The following is a 17,839-nucleotide window of genomic DNA, read 5'->3' on the forward strand; positions in this document are numbered from 1 at the left end:
AAAAATTATCTGGCTAGAAGTAACTTAAATTGTAATTTATTAAAACTGTTAAAAGATTCTTACTTAATTTGTTTTAAAATAGTAGGTAAAATTCCTTGTTTTTGTCTTTTTTTGTTAATATTTGGCATTTAGATAATTTTCATCTTTAATGAAATTGGACATTAAAAATGGAAAAAGGTTCAAATCACGTTAAGGACAGTAAATATTATTTTATTATTATCAATACCTGTTAACAGTTTCGATGGATAATATATTGTTTAAACGCAAGTGTTACCGTAAATTGCGAAATATTTGTTAAAAATTTGAAATCAATTCACCTGTTTTGTTTAGTATTTCTAATTGTTAATTATTAAGTAATTTTCAATTAATTATTATAAGTATTTTACAAATTCAAATTTAAATTTTATAGGTATATGACAAAAAATTAGTTTAATTTAAACATTTTTTAAATAAAATATAAATTAGTGCTATTTATGAGCATTTAAAGCTTTTTATATGTTATTTTTTAGTTTTTTGATCATTTGTTTTTAATCTGCTGTTAAGGAGAAGATTAAATATCTCACTGAATGTAACAACACAAACAGAGACTAATTCAACTTAATCTTAAAAATGTGCAAATTAACTAAATTGTATAAATTAATTTTTAAAAAATCTTGGATTAATAGATGGCGTGATCATGTCATCATAATTAAGATAAAAATCTTAATAAGACAAGAAGAAATTGTTTCAGAACAACAGTAAATAAATTATAACAATGAAAGAACGACGGAGAAATCACTTTAAGAGTTGACATGTCTTTGAACTTTGCTCAGCAAGTCTGAGCATTTGTTCATAAGCTGATTAAAGTCGCCGTTGCCATTGTTTGCAGAGACTGTTGATGTTGTATGTGCCTGATGTTGCAACGAATTCGTTGAATTGTTTTTATTAGCTGTTGGTGTGATATTTATGGTAGCTCTATCATGAGAATTGGTTATAATAGATGTGTAAATGCCAGACTCGCCCGAAGAAGAATTATTTCTGTTATAAAAATAAAAATCAAAGCGTTAATTTAAAGAGCGAAACACTGTTAGAAATATGTATTACCGATTATTAGTAATTTTTGTTAACATATTTTGCGTCATAATAACAGCATTTTCTAATTCCTTCAACATCAGACTATTGTTGCGACTTGCACTTCCGTTTGTCACGATTCCTTCATCTGATGTTTTGAGCCGTTGATGTAGTTGAATAACAGATGAAGTCGTTTGCATCAGTTGATTTATCAGGTTGGAACATATTTGAGATGTCACTAAAGAGGAAAAAAAATGCGTTAAAAAATAATTTTGCAACTATTTCAAAGAAAACCGTACTATCACATTCTGGGTCACTATCCTTGCACGGAGCATCGATATTCTCATCTTTTTTGCTTGCAGTCAACGTTATTACTGTGCGCTTATGATCGATCGAGATATTTCGAGGACGTGGCGGAACTTGCGGTTTATTAATTGGTGTTGTGTCGATTCGATTGTTGTTATTTGCAGAGCATGATTCTTCCGAACTTGAACCATCTTGAGGTGTTGTCGACAAATTCACTTAAAATGTAAAAATGTTGAATTATTTTGAAATAAACAGATCTAAATGACATACCTGTAGAATAGGAATTCTGCATACCCTTTCGGCGATTAATAATTCCCGCAGCACTTCGTGGATTTATATACTTTTGAGTAACTAACATTTTAGAATAAAAAATAATCAATTTTCATTATTTAAGACATGTGAGAGTTTTACTTACCATTTTGTTTATTTGAAGAAGCAATTGTTTGTCTCATAAGACCTCCTCGAGGTTGATTAGGTTCTGGCTCAGAGTCACTCTGCACAAAAACGTAATTATATACTTCTGATTTATACTTTAGAATAACCAAAAACTTACTGCTTGACATAACATTCCAGTCGAGACACTTCTCAGTCCCATTCCGGATGTTGTTGATCTTCCAACAGATGAATTACTTCTCTTCGGAAGATTTCGTTTCTCACTGTTGCGACTTGGAGTTGTTGTTTTGTTCGTTTTTACGGCTAATTTTCCCATTGTTAGATCACTCAACGAACACGCACGTCTAATGGAAGAGTCATCACTATCATTTGATGATAAAAAATGATTCGACATCATTCCTGAAAAATGAAAACCATCAATTAGAGCAATTGAAGGATAAGCTTGAATTATGTAAAAATCAAATAAAAAAATAGGATGTTAGTAAAATTAATATTTAATTTAAGGCAACGATAAATGGCATCGAAAAACAAATCAATAAATCATAATCAAGTATCATGCATTACTTTTACATGCTCACACCTTTCGTCGTTTCCATGTGCATCTTTTGTTGATCTGCAAAGTTAAAATCTGAGGAACTGTGAATGCTTAATTTTGTGCCTTCCAGCACATCCGGTAAACTTTGGTTTCGCTTCATACGTGTTGGATATTCATAACTACTTTTACTCAAGTTGTCGAAATTTTTCGTCAAATTTTTCACGTAACCTTTACTCGATGAATCACATTTGAATGGCTGCATTCGTATTTCTTTCATTTTTCTCACATGTTCCAAATGTTTTTCTTCTAATGTTACCAATTTGTTGATTATCTCTAGTTTTCTCTCAATATCTTTAAACTTCATGTATTCTGGCGTGTTCGTAAATGACAAGGGCTCGTCTCTTACGGGCAAGTTATCTAAAGAATCTATTGAATTTGCAATATTCTTATTCGTACATGCGAGAATCTCCAAACTATCCATGTTATCGGTGTTTTCTTTCTCCGCCACGTACAATTCAAATGATTTAATTTCTTCTGCCTGTTTTTTTATGTATAGTTAATTAATAAGGAAGCGGTTAAAAAGGGTTATACCTATTTTTTTGTTAATTTGAAGGCCGATGCACTCATTTTCGGGGAAAAACTCAAAATCAAGGAAGACGACAATGCAACGACCTTTAAAAATTTCTTGGAAACATTTTAAACCGCATTCCTACCTGTTGAGGTACTATGTGATCTAAAACTACAAAACTCTGAGATGTTCCATACTGATATTCTAATTTGCTTCCCGTACTGAATTTATCTTTTAACTTTACTCGTTTCCGGCTCTTGACGCTCGAAGATCTCTTATTTGCTACAGGTGGTTTGTGTGCTAAATAGTCTGTTTCCAACGTTTGACTTTTTCTATAATGTTCTGCGAGAATATCCTTTTCGAATTTTTGTAAATTTTGAGCAAATTTCTTATCACTTTGGCATTTTCCAGCTAAAGGAGGTCCAAAATCTAACTCAAAACTACATGACTTTTTGATGCGATTTCCCTCGCTATTACTAAAAATATCAGATCTCTTAAATGGATAAGCCTCTGTAGCAACGCGTTTATGACAACTTTGATACATTGGATTTGTATTGAAGCTTTTCCGTTGATTTGCAAAATCTTTACTTAAACTTTTGCTGATGCCCGAACTATATTGCGCGAGTTTGTTATTTAAATTTGGAATTTCCTCTTCGTCAAAATTTTCATACTTTGTCGTACCTAAACTTGGATATGTGATTGAAGGAGGTATGCGAGTTGATCGAGGCGCGCTTAAAACATCTAAACCGTAGTTTGCCAAGTTGCTTTCCAATTGCTCTTGTTGTTGCATATAGAAGTCGAAATTTGAAACGGCATTCGGACTTGATCCATAAGACTTGGATGTTGGCATTTCGAGTGTTTTAAATGGCTCATTATAATTCCTCGAATATTCGCACTTTTCAAAAAGTACTTCTAACGGCGCACTTCTGCATTCTGAGTCATCCGATAAAATACTTTCCATACTGTTTCCAATACTTGCTCCTCCGCCGCTAAATTCTTCAGAGAGAAGACTCTCTTGTGATTTCTTGGTTCCCGGTTGTCCTAAGAAGAAACTCGCTGATGAATGTCGTAAAGTTGATAAAAAGTTTTGTTCACGCTCATCTGTTTCGTTCAGGATATCGGATAATGAGACATTTCGATAAGGGTTATACGTTTGAGTTTGATCTTGAAAGATATGATAATCTGAGACAGATCTTCTCGGAGGTTGACGAGGAAAATGTTTAGCACATTGTTTATTTGGATAAAAGTCCATGTTTAAACTGCAATCTTCTAAAGAATCTGAACTAAAATTCGCATCGTCATCGTCGTCTTTTGTTTTCATGTCGACTTTTTTTTTTGGTTCATATTCATCTAAATCTCCATACTTTTGAGTTATTTCAGCAATCATTTTTTCTGTGTCGGAATGAATTACACTGAACAGATGCTTCGCATCATTTCCATGCATGGAATGGCGTTTCGGTTCATTACAAGTTGTCGTTGTGTGCATTGCAAGGCTACTCCATTCAAGTTCTTCACTCACAGGCGATACGGGACACGATTTATAATGCTTTAGAATACTTGGGTGTTTTTGTAACTTTTCAGCTGGCAGTAAAAAATTTGACATTGTTTCGACAAGTGGTTTCTCAGACTTTGATTTTGTGCCGTAAATTCCAACCTCAAACGGATACGGCGGTAGATTATTTTGAAAACGTTTTATTATAGTATGGTTTTGTGAGATTTTGGCTTTAGAAGCGGCACAATTAAGGTAATTGTATTGTTGAGATATTTGATTACTTTTTCCTTTATTTTTGTGTTAGCAAAGCAGAGGGAAGAAAAAGCTTGTTAGTATGTATTAAATGGTCTTACATTGAGTAACTATTCATCTTAATTAAAATATAAATATTTTTACCTGATGGTTGACTTGAACGATATGCTAACGAATGGCTTAAGTCTGAAATACTTTGACTAGCACGTAAATTTGATCGGTAACCAACCTAAAGATGAAAAAGAACATTTTAGAAAAAAATATTTTCTCAATAATGAAAAAGAGTTATTCTTTTAATGGATTAATTTTAATATAATGGTATAAGGAAATAACTGATGTCAAATTTAGGTTTGTTAATCGTCGATTAATTGCTTTAAAGAATCAAACGTTAGCTCATTTTGCCGTTAGTCATTATGAAAATTATTTGTCACGCATACATTTAAGTTAAATATGTATTTAGTTTTTCTTATATTGATTGACCAACGGCTTTTCTCACCTTCATACGGTCATACATTGAGCTTGTATTTGTAATTGTTATTCGAAATTCTCCCGTCTGTTGATAAATTTTCTTTAACATTTTGTTTTTTACATTTGAAATGAAAGAAGTTTTGTGTTTAAGTGAAAATTATTTACTTACTTTTTGCAGCTTTGATTTGGCGTCGTTAATGACTTTCATTAATTCTTCTTTTTTCGAGTTGGCAAACGATTTAGAAATGGATGTTGATATTCCATCTGTATTGTGCATTGCACTTAGACTCTTACGTGCTGAAATTGAATGAATGAATGCAACACTAAATACGAAATAAATGGGTAACCAAAATCTTACATTTTTCATTTTGTAATCTGCCTGGACCATCTAATGCTGCTTGTAAGAATGTATTATCTTGCGGGATATTATCTGTGCTACCTCCGAATGTAGATGCCAATGATCTTTCTCCGTTTTCTGCACTTGGAGTAGATGCTTCATCTTCATCATCAGATGTTGCTTGTGCCAATGACAATGTAGACAAAGTTAATCCTTGTCTTTCTGCCTTTGACTTTCGTAAAGATTTTCGTAACTCAGTCATATCCATTTCATTCACTTTGAAATCCCTAAAAGTTAAAAATTATAAGGAAATTGTAAAATAAAAAAAAGGAAAAAGGTAAATTGAGAAAATAATTAAACTTACGTTGGTGTTGCGTGTCCTCCTAATGGATAATAGATCATACCATTATCAGAATTTGTTCGTTCCCCATCTGACATATCTTCGATATCGCCATCATGATCGTCATGCTCAGTATTTGACTCAGAATTCAAGCTATGCATTTTTTGATTTGGCGTTTCTTGTTTGATTGATTGTCGACGATTTTCTCGACCACTATCGATAGAACTGTCCTCACTCAGGTACGCATTTCCATAAACATCTTTTGATCCTGCGCTATTATAACCAGATGTTGGAGTATTATTGTTTATTTGATTCGTACTAAAGCGTTCTGCTTGTCTTTCAGGACCAAATGGACTTTCAACAATACTTCTCAAATCTAAAGTTTCTGCATCGAATTGTCCCCTTTGTGCCCATCTACCTCGTGGTTTTTGTGTTTGTATAGGAGATGATCCCAATAAGGGAGATTGCGATTGTTGTTGTTCGTCTGTTTTCTTTTTTGCCCATTGAGGTAATTGACCAACTTCAGAAAATCTGTAATTTGTTGATGCTTGAATATCTTGCATGTACATATTGGGCGGCGATCCAGCAGTCATATGATCGTTGTTTTCAATAAAATTGCTATTCATAGGGCGCGGAATAACAGGAGGATGTCCCATTCGCATTGCCTGTTGTGACATACGAGCTTGCATGGTAACAATCATATCGTGGGGAACTTGCCAGACAAAAACACATCCGTCGCCGCTTGCAGAAATCAAATGTTTGCAATCGTTTGTGAACTTTAATCCAGTTACCAATTCGCTATGCCCGCTCATACGAGCCATACATTCGTTTGAGTAATAATCGTAGACGCTAAGAGTTTTGTCTGTGCAAGATGTTGCGATGTAAATTCCGCTCAGATCGAGACAAAGTTTTATCAAGCTTCCTTCTTCTGAATGACTTCCCTTGAAAGTTTTTGTTTGTTTCGCTGTTTGTGTGCTATAAACACGAATATTTCGATCTTGACATGCTGTCAAAATGTGCTTTGAATTACTATCAACTTCCATGTCGTATAAAGTAGCTTTTCCTGCGCTATTGTTACCACGTGCAAAGAAATTTTGTTGAAACGATCGAAATATAATGGATTTATCAGCTCCGCATGATATCATACTGAATTCATTTCCAACGCCAACGAATCTTACAGACGTAATGCTGCTCGAGTGATCATCAAGTGTTTGTAGGATCTTGTAATCTTGTTCAACATCGAATATGTGAATCAAGCGATCACGACTTGCACTTGCCAATAGCTTGCGTTTAATTTTCTCATTTGTGTACTCTAAACACAAAACTTCCGAGTCGTGTGCTTCAATGGTGCTTAACAATTTCAACGTATTAAAATTGTAAATTCTTATATTTCCGCTACGATCTCCCGTTGCAAGATGTCCATTTGTTGAATTTACTTTAATACAACGAACACCATTCCTTCCATCGTAACTGAGATTTTTCTCTGTACTTAAAAGAGGATTATCCATGTCTTTGATGAAATTGAGCTCATCATCGATGTAGAATACTTTGAGCAAATCTTTGCTGTATATATTCTTACGATAAAATTCATTGGTTTCGCAATCATCTAAGCCCCAAACTCGAATCGTGTCGTCAGATGAGCACGTGAGGAAGCAATCTGATGGCAAATTGATTGGAATATTATTTTTCGTATAATTAAATGGCACAGTTTCAACGCCCCAGATGCACGCAGAATGATACAAGAAAGAATGACTTTTTCCAACACGTCTCACATCGCGCAGATCCCATATGTATAAACTATGATCGTTATAAATGCAACTGACTTTTGAACGGGTTTCGTCGTAGACAATAGCAATGCAATCAGGATATTTAGCGTTTGGAGGAGCTGCCATCATGTGATTAATATGAATACCTTGTGCAACATCAACACCCAAAAAGTGTGTTCGAGGTAACGTTGTTATGTATTCAAGTGTTTCCGCGTTAAAACATCTAATGATCGCGTCGCCACAACCAACAAAAATGTATTTGGCACTTGTGACAATGCAATTTGCCGAAGCAGTTCGACACATTACCCATTTATCAAGCAATCGACGAGCATTGAATTCAACGAGATGTCCTTGTCGTGTTATTGCATAAGTACTATCTGCCATGTCACCTTTTCCGCACGCAACAGCAGTAAAGTCATTGTTTCTTAACTCTCCTAAAATGGCGCTTCTTCCCATCAATGGAACAGGCTCTTTGATTCTTCGACCTCCTTCGAGATACCAAAATTTCACATGTCGATTTCCCACAGTTACGAAATAGTTTCCATCAATGCTAAAACTCACAGCTACAACTTTGGCACTCACTTTGTTTGAGGCAATTTTGGTATTTGCCTTCCAATCAAACACATTTACGATGTTGTCATGTTGCGATCCAACAGACACGAGATATTTGCCAGTTGGTGAGAATGCCTTTAAATATAAACGTAATATGAACGTGTTAAATTATGGATAAACATTTCATAATTTCAAATGACTTACCACACAACTAACAGCATATTTGTGCCCGGAGAATTCGGCGACAATTGACCCTCCTGTGTAATTATCGCAATTGCCATTTGAAGTTTCCAATTCCCATACTTTAATGGTAGGATTTATACCACACTCACCGGTAGCCAAATATCTATACATAAAAAAAAAATAAATAAATAAAAAGAATCATGACTGAGCAATATGATGATTATGTTGAAATTTTGTATTTACCTGCCACAATGACTATAGGCAACTGCTGTTATTGCTTTTCTTGCTGAATTTTGCAAATATGATTGACTTACTTTCCGTGGATTGAATAATACGACAGTACATCTACAACAAAACAATTAGCGCTTCAAAATTATAATGAACAAATAGGCAAAAAATAGCTATTACCCTGCTGGATACGCTAAAATCCCATTTGTGAGAGAAACATCTAATCCTGCATTACTACATACTGTCAATCCGATGACTTTCTTAAGTTTTATCTGAAATGAAAAAATAAATGTTTTTTTTTTTGTAAATGTTGATCAGTTGTTATTATTATTATTTTTTTTTTTTGATGCACTGACTCGATAATTGCCAACAATTGTAAATTTGCCAACAAGTGACTTTGAAAAAATATTGTTTGTCTATTATTGTCCTCCATAGTTAAATAGTATAGGTAACTGTCTTTTACGTTTTAGCTTAAGATTAAATATTTACTGTCAATCGGAGTAATTTTGCTCCTACCTAAATCCAAAATAGAAATGCACTTAAAATCTTGTCACGTTACCTCAAGTGACTGTATTAAATACTAAAGAGTCTAACATTTTATTTTTAAAAGCAACTAACGATCTGTGGGTAGCAATAAATGAGCAATAAAAGCATCTTTTTGGTGATTTTGTACGTATTTGTCATGTAGTGAACTTGCGCGATGATTGAGTGTAGGTTCGGAATGTCTACAAGATGACACCTGACATAAACAAAAAAGTACAACGAGAAAATGGATGGAATATCAAAGTAATTACAGCTCGAATCAATCTTAAGACGAAGTCAAAAGAAATCTTACAAGGATATATATTTTGTATTTATATAACATTATTTTGCCATTTTTGACACAACTTTTTTATTACAATAAAATTTTATTAACTGACCTGGTAAGCCGCCTCCATTTCATGGAATGTTGGCGATGAATTTCTGGGCGCAAACATATTTTATATTTTTTCATATTACTATGCGATATTCAATTAACACAAAACATGTCGATAAATTTGTGCATTTCTAACAATATATAGATTACATATATTATTTTATTAAAAAAAATAATCATGCATGCAACCGCTAATGTTTTATTTTATTTTTTATGAATAAATTAATCTGCACTATTTTTATTACTATTATTTTATAATGCTTTCTTTTGCACACACATCACCAAAATAAGTAATTTTAATATTATAATAATATAGTAATTAAAATTTCTTAAAAAGACTGTGTGGAAGAAATGTTTATGAAATAGAAAATACTTTTTTTGAATAAAATATTAACAATATTACAATAATAACAAGTATCCATATCTGAAAAATACATAAATTTATATTTTGTATGGAGGTAGTGATTTAAGCGATTGAGTATTTCATATTATAAAAACGCGAGTGGTTTAACAAATATCTTGCGCATATAAACATCATATATATATACATATGTCTTGATACATAGCATTCTTTGCAATACGTCATCAGTTTTGAAAATATTCAGGTCCATTCAATTTGACCAGCAGTAATAACACAAAACAGTCCAAATGTTATTATTTTTTCACATATTAAATGAATCGATGTCGTTTAAGAATTTGTTTTGGTTATTTTCATATGTGTCTTTAAAAAACTTTTATTTTAAATTTTCATAAACTATCCTTTAAATTTTTACTTGTTTTGTTATCACAGTTGTTGATGGTTAATTTTCACTTGCGCAATATTTTATAGATGTAATTAACACCGATTTGTGTAATTAGACATTATCACTGATCATTGATGAGACGTAGTTCATGGTAATATTAAAAGATTTTCTTAATTATTTAAAATAACCAATGAATGAATGTACTTATAATAAATAATAACCAAGTATTTTTGTGATTTAAAATTTCACCGTCTCTTATTGATATTTTTATTATGATACTGAATGTGTACTCGTCTGCGAAGCTCAAGTAAAACTAAACTAGTTTTTGAGTTACCTACTTCAGGTTTGTTGTGTGATTTGCCGTGTACAGATATTGTATTTGTTCTTTGTACAGATATTTACATACATACATATCGTCGTCATCATATATGTAAGATACACTGATGCAAAGAAAATATTGGACACCTTATAATGGAATATTTTTTGTTGAACTAAAATACACATAGAAACTTTCTGTTCATTAATATTTGTACTTTACTGTTTAATTCATAGAGTGAATTAACATGAATTAATGTATAAAATTAAGAGACGGAAATTCGTTTGATTCGAGCATATCAGACATATGTGTCTCTGTTTAAGGATACGTTTTCGTTAAGAGGCACATAATAACTTTTGTTTAATCTAAATTGATAAAATTTAGAAGCTTATATACCGCTCTAAATAAATTTAAAGAATAAAATCCGATATCCTATTTTAGAGTCCAAAAAACCATGTTAAATTTATTTGTTTTTGAAAAATGTTATAAATATGTTTTACTATCTTTACTTTACTTTTGTTACAATTTTTAATTGCATTTTTTTAGTTTAGGCTTTTGAAATAGGGCAGGGGACAAAAACATAGAAAAAATCATTTTTAATATATCAAAAAAAAAAAATTGTTTAATTTTTATTTGGTGATTCTTAAGTTTGAAATTGATTAAAAATGTATTTGGAAAATGTATTGATGACTTTTTGATGACTCTTAAGCTTGAAAATTGAAAAATAAAAAATACGTAATTTTCATTTTGAGAGCCCATTTGATGGTTTTCAAGCTTGAAATTGATCAAAAGTTATGGAAAATGCTTTTGGATGACTTTTTGATGCCTCTTAAGCTTGAAAATTGAAAAATAAAAAATACGTAATTTTCATTTTGAGAGCCCATTTGATTTACGTAAAAAATACGTAATTTTCATTTTGTGAGCCCATTTGATGGATTTCAAGCTTGAAATTGATCAAAAGTTATGGAAAATGCCTCTGGATGTCTTTAGGATAGTTCTTTAGCTTGAACATTGACAAATAAAAAATACGTAATTTTCATTTTGATAGCCCATTTGATGGTTTTCAAGCTTATTTGATGGTTCTCAAGCTTGAAAATTGAAAAATTAAAAATACGTAAAAAATACGTAATTTTCATTTTAAGAGCCCATTTGATTTACGTAAAAAATACGTAATTTTCATTTTGTGAGCCCATTTGATGGTTTTCAAGCTTGAAATTGATCAATGCCTCTGGATGTCTTTTGGATAGTTCTTTAGCTTGAATATTGACAAATAAAAAATACGTAAAAAATACGTAATTTTCATTTTGAGAGCCCATTTGATTTACGTAAAAAATACGTAATTTTCATTTTGTGTGCCCATTTGATGGTTCTCAAGCTTGAAAAATTAAAAATACGTAAAAAATACGTAATTTTCATTTTGAGAGCCCATTTGATTTACGTAAAAAATACGTAATTTTCATTTTGAGAGCCAATTTGATTTACGTAAAAAAATACGAAATTTTCATTTTGTGAGCCCATTTGATGGTTTTCAAGCTTGAAATTGATCAAAAGTTATGGAAAATGCCTTTGGTTCTTGAATATTGAAAAATAAAAAATACGTAAAAAATACGTAATTTTCATTTTGATAGCCCATTTGATGGTTCTCAAGCTTGAAAAATTAAAAATACGTAAAAAATACGTAATTTTCATTTTGTGAGCCCATTTGATGGTTTTCAAGCTTGAAATGATGTTATGGATGTCTTTTGGATGTCTTTTGGATAGTTCTTGAATATTGACAATACGTAAAAAATACGTAATTTTCATTTTGATAGCCCATTTGATGGTCCTCAAGCTTGAAAAATTAAAAATACGTAAAAAATACGTAATTTTCATTTTGTGAGCCCATTTGATGGCAAGCTTGAAATTGATCAAAAGTTATGGAAATTCCTTTGGATGTCTTTTGGATAGTTCTTTAGCTTGAATATTGACAAATAAAAAATACGTAAAAAATACGTAATTTTCATTTTGATAGCCCATTTAATGGTTCTCAATGATTTACGTAAAAAATACGTAATTTTCATTTTGTGAGCCCATTTGATGGTTTTCAAGCTTGAAATTGATCAAAAGTTATGGAAAATGCCTTTGGATGTCTTTTGGATAGTTCTTTAGCTTGAAAATTGAAAAATTAAAAATACGTAAAAAATACGTAATTTTCATTTTGAGAGCCCATTTGATTTACGTAAAAAATACGTAATTTTCATTTTGTGAGCCCATTTGATGGTTTTCAAACTTCAAATTGATCAAAAGTTATGGAAAATGCCTTTGGATGTCTTTTGGATAGTTCTTGAATATTGACAAATAAAAAATACGTAAAAAATACGTAATTTTCATTTTGAGAGCCCATTTGATTTACGTAAAAAATACGTAATTTTCATTTTGTGAGCCCATTTGATGGTTTTCAAGCTTGAAATTGATCAAAAGTTATGGAAAATGCCTCTGGATGACTTTTTGATGCCTCTTAAGCTTGAAAATTGAAAAATAAAAAATACGTAAAAAAATACGTAATTTTCATTTTGAGAGCCCATTTGATTTACGTAAAAAATAAGTAATTTTCATTTTGTGAGCCCATTTGATGGTTTTTTAGCTTGAAATTGATCAAAAGTTATGGAAAATGCCTTTGGATGTCCTTTGAATGGTTGATGGTTTTCAAATATAAAATTTTTAGAAATTAATTTTTAAATTAATAAAATATTCATTGATGATCAAAAATCGTTAAAATTTTGTCATTTTGTATGAAAAAGTATTTCAAAACTTTTTTTTTACTTTGCCCCCTCCATTTCGAAAAATGTATTTTGGGACAAAAACATCGAAAAAAAAATTTGAAACGGCCTTTCATTTCTTATTTTTTTTTTCGTAAAATTGCGTACTTGTCGTTTAATTATTATTATTTTTTAAACCGGTAAGAAAAATTCTTAATTGTGACACCGGTTTTGGATATCTTAATTTTGTTTCTGTATATACTTTTGTTTGCTCTTTATAAAAAGTATGTATGTTATTGTTTTTATTGTAAAAATAATTTTGTTACCGGTCTTTTGTATTTGTATTTTATCATTTGGTTTGTTTTTAGCTCTTTTTCAAATTTGTGTTGCTAATTTTTACATATGAGTGTGTAAATTCTCATGTTTTAAAATCATTTTTACTATGCATCAAACATCAATTAAATTGACGAAACAAAAATTGTAATCATAAAAATAAACTTACGCGTTCTGAGAGACGTTCATCATTTTTACCACGTTTTAGAGATGGTGCTCTTATCACTTTTACTTCATTGGACGGCTCCATTTGTGTTGGTGTGTCGTAGTTTATATATATTTGTTTATACAGCACTTAATCACTTGAATTTTCACCTTTTGTTATAGGAATGTACTTTTCAGTTAAGACTCGTGACGACTTGTAGTAAAAGAGAGTGAATGGTTTATACAGTAAACGATTGATAGAGATGTGTGTGGAAACTTTTAATATTATATTATGGTTTGTGTGTCTTTTATAGTGTACATACAATAATGCCAATAAGAAAGAAGCGATAGACACATTTAAATATGTTCATTGCATCGATGTTTTCTTTTATTTACTCATTCATTTGGCTAAATTTATCTTGGCTCCTTTCATTTTTATTTCGACTCTTGCATTTGCATCGCTTGAATCAATACATTTGCTTTCTGCAATTTTAAAGTCTCTTATTGTATTTTGTACAAATTTGCATATGCAGTATAACCTTAATTTTAATTCTTCTCACTCTTTTTCCTTAAATTAAAAATAACTGTATGTTTTTAACCTCTGTGCTGTACACACATTAACACTCGGTTTGGTTACGCTGATAGTAGTTGAATAACAATAGAGAAATGTTCTTTTTATCATTTGTTCATTGTGTTCTGTTAAAAAAGAAAGAAAAAACTTGAATTAAAATATTTTCCCAGAATAATTTAATTTTTGTGGTTCATATAATGAAATAGTAAGAAAAGTAAAGGTCGTAATAATTTGTGTTTACATGCATTTTAAAAGCTATAACATTTCATTTTTTTCATTTTCGGGGATTATCCGTTATTAACTATACCTCACACTCACGATCGAAACTTGAAACAAAAAAAGTACCGAAAATTCTTTTGAAAAACCTACACCTTGAACAATCTTTCGCCTGTCAATAAAGTATATTCGTTAAAAGCTTTGCTATTAATTAACAAATTTATTTATAAATATAATACTTTTATTCGTGTTAGCTGGTCATTTGCATATCAATTTATATAAGTCATATGTTGATTTTACTGCTTTTTTTTTGTTTGTTTATAATTTTTGAGAATGTTTTGAATTTGCAAACTTTTATGAGCGCTTTCAATAACTTTATGAAAACCATTTTAACCATTTCGGAGCAAACATTTGATTAAACGACTTTAGCTGATCCTTGGATATAAATTAAGTAAAAAAAATTAAGTTTGAAAACTTGCTCTATCGAAAAACAAAAAAATATCAAGATTCCAATACTGTTCAAGAATATTTTAAAACGGGTTTTACTTTTTAAATAAAAAAGATGATCAGCAACAGTATGAATACACGTTAGACAGTCTTTAATTTTCATTGCGGAAAACATAATGCCGCGCCTGCAATTCACTTTAATATCTAATTGTGGGTGCAGTCAGGTTTGAAATATATGATTTTTACCTAAACAACATAAATCCAGGATGTTTGTATAGCGTAATAAAAAATAAAGGGACGTAAATATTACAGTGAAATGCAGGTAAAAATGTATAAGAGGGAGTAATATAAGAATCATCGAAGGGTAATTAAGTAAAGTTGACGAATATCAAAGATAAATAAACACTATCGAGTATAAAGTTCTATTTTTCTATAAGTATTAATGTTCTAACATTAGGTCGTTATCTTCTTTACATTAAGACACAAAATCTAATTTAATTACATGGGCTTGGTATACTTTACACACGTTTCCGTACCGAAAATCAATATTTATAATAATGGTAATCGACAATCGTTAACAAAAAAGTATTATTATGTCATATAACGCTGTAGCGTCGAATAATAATAGATTTAATTGTTGAACTCATATAATTCAACAAATAAATTTCAATTCATAAACAAAAATTACACGTTTGATGATCATGACCTTGTATTTCACTGTCTCAAATTGAATGATCTCTTGTATAGGCGAGATTAGGAGGTACTTTTATACATTTAGTAAAATGCAAATATATAATAAAAGTTTTAAACGTATTCTTTTTGCATGCTCATTTGTAGGCCAAGTTTAAAATGACAATGACCTTATCAATATATGTATTCTTATGAGTTGCTTGATTCTTTCTCTTTTGTTTTTTCACTAATGTGTCAGTTCTGCACTTTTTATTTGTTCTCATTGAAATTTACATATTAATATATTTTAAATATATTTTTGGTATGAAATATGTAGGATTTAGTTAGACTACAACTCATTTTAATTCGCACGTAGGTGAAATGCTTGTATTACAAATATTTATTTATTATCAAAAACTAAATTAACACAATCTTTGCCCGATGAAAACCGATTCATCTTGTAAATACATAATCTTCTTTTCTTTTGTGTTGGCATAAATATAAACTTTTCACACACTTTTTTCTCTCTCTTTTGCCTGCTGTTTTAATGAGGTTTCTTTCCATTACTATTTCTATATCCAAACGCCACAAACATTAGAGAAGATTGGATGGCGATACGTTTTACATTTTATTTTATAGTTATTATTCAAACTAATGTTCTAATATCTGCGGAGTGTTTTAAACAAAAAACGATATCAAATTTGCATTATTTATGACGAGAGACTACTGTCTATGTCTCATGTATATTTGTGCGACACCAAATATACAATTTGTAGAAAAATTTCTGTCTACCAAAGGTGTATCACATATCTAATCTAATATAAATAAAATGAGAAATAAAATCTGGAAGATGTTTTCTCATTTTTACAATTATTCGTACCCTTTGTGGCGTAAATTTTACTTTTAAAATTGTTTTTGGACGTGAATGATTGGCGTTTGCAGGTATTAATTGCTAATTTTCTTGATTTAACTCCAAAATTCAACTTAAATTTACAAAAACTAAAGAAAACTGATGTCGACTGTCAACGTAGAAACTAAGTGTAAAATAGGGTTTGAAAACCGTAACATCCTAACCAGAATATAAATATTTACAAAAAACATGTTCAATTCAATATACTCCAATATTATTATATCTAATATTAATTTATGATAGATAACAATGGACATTAATAATAATATGAATGATATATATAATAAATGTAATAAATATAATAAGTGAATATTGATTTTTATGAAACAAAAACCGTTCGAGCCGTACTCTTTTAAAAAATTGACATTTGTTTTTTCAATTTCATTCGTCTCAAATACCAAAAATACTTGAATTAGCGTGAATGCAAAACGGTTGAATTAAAAAGAACGATTTCTAACATTTTCATTCGTCTCAAAGTTGAATTAGTATGGCAAATTTCTGAGATGTAAACGACTGGTTATTTCTAAGAATATTAATCAAATCTTTTGTGATCTTTAAACTGAAACATCTCAATAGTTTCAATTGTTAACACACTATTCTTTTTTTTATGTTTTTTTATGCTTCTTGATTGAAACGAATATATATTTGTATTATGCTTATACATATCTAAATATTTCTTTTTTTATGAAAGAGTCATGAAAGGATAATGATGATACTGACTTGAATCAGAGTTTTTATTTTATAACGATCATTAAAATATTTGAGAAAATATTGTTAAAGGACATATTTTCAACATTTAAAACTTCCATTTACTAATTTTAAAGGATACCTCAAAGCCTATATTGTACGACATCATTGAGTTTTATATTAATGGTGCATTCCATTCTAAAAAATACCAAAATCCCGGATTGACTTTTCTCATAAAACAGTAATAGAAATAAAAAACTGAATAGTTTATCATGATGTCCATCAAAAAAGAAGAAACTTTTGCTTTGGCGAAATTTTTTTCTCCTTATTTTTAAAAATTTTATGATAGTTTTAAAAAATTTTTATTGCAAAATATGGGAAAAATTCACGTAGCGAAAAAAAGGTCAAAATTTCAAGTTTTGATTTTCAAAATTTTTGTTTTGAATTTTTACCATGCAACTTATGGTCGGAAACGAACTGTTTGATCAGCAAGCCCAAAAATGTGATTTTTGAGCGTTTTTAAAAAATGTTGAGTCAATGATAAATTTTTTTAAAAAAAGTCGAAAATAAATGTTGTCTTAGCAAAAGTTTCTTATTTTTGGATGGACATCACGATAAAATAATAAAATGTGTACTTTTATAGGTAAATTTAAAATCCGGGATTTTGGTATTTTTTAGA

The 17,839-nt window shown here is 30.3% G+C and overlaps 1 protein-coding gene across 2 annotated transcripts; it reads right to left on the reverse strand.

The window, feature by feature from the left end:
• Positions 1-87: 87 nt before the first annotated feature.
• LOC134830362 (mitogen-activated protein kinase-binding protein 1) lies at positions 88-16,585 on the reverse strand. Of its 2 annotated transcripts, XM_063843815.1 has the most exons (16): positions 16,444-16,585; positions 13,686-14,356; positions 8,651-8,742; positions 8,486-8,587; positions 8,264-8,405; positions 5,766-8,194; positions 5,423-5,688; positions 5,234-5,361; positions 5,093-5,149; positions 4,741-4,825; positions 1,910-2,148; positions 1,772-1,850; positions 1,627-1,707; positions 1,350-1,571; positions 1,084-1,288; positions 88-1,017 (listed from the first exon to the last, which is right to left on the reverse strand). In XM_063843815.1, exons 2-16 carry the CDS (start codon positions 13,764-13,766, stop codon positions 780-782), a joined length of 4,446 nt encoding a protein of 1,481 aa, XP_063699885.1. In that variant the 5' UTR covers positions 13,767-14,356; positions 16,444-16,585; the 3' UTR covers positions 88-779. The 2 variants fall into 2 exon arrangements, with proteins under 2 accessions (XP_063699885.1, XP_063699886.1); XM_063843816.1 differs by lacking the exon at positions 5,093-5,149.
• Between the last annotated feature and the right edge of the window lie 1,254 nt (positions 16,586-17,839).

Source organism: Culicoides brevitarsis, chromosome 2 (genome assembly GCF_036172545.1).
Source record: "Culicoides brevitarsis isolate CSIRO-B50_1 chromosome 2, AGI_CSIRO_Cbre_v1, whole genome shotgun sequence".
Classification (NCBI taxonomy): Eukaryota; Metazoa; Arthropoda; class Insecta; order Diptera; family Ceratopogonidae; genus Culicoides; species Culicoides brevitarsis.

What these genes read in the sequence shown, in the direction of transcription:
- LOC134830362 (XM_063843815.1), bottom strand. Translation starts at nt 13,766, where the DNA reads ATGGAGCCGTCCAATGAAGTAAAAGTGATAAGAGCACCATCTCTAAAA. An exon ending in CAGATTACAAAATGAAAAAT is followed by an intron (nt 5,362 to 5,422) that starts GTAAGATTTTGG and finishes ATTCAATTTCAG; the next exon opens with CACGTAAGAGTCTAAGTGCA. An exon ending in TCGTTCAAGTCAACCATCAG is followed by an intron (nt 2,149 to 4,740) that starts GTAAAAATATTT and finishes TTCATTTTTCAG; the next exon opens with GAATGATGTCGAATCATTTT.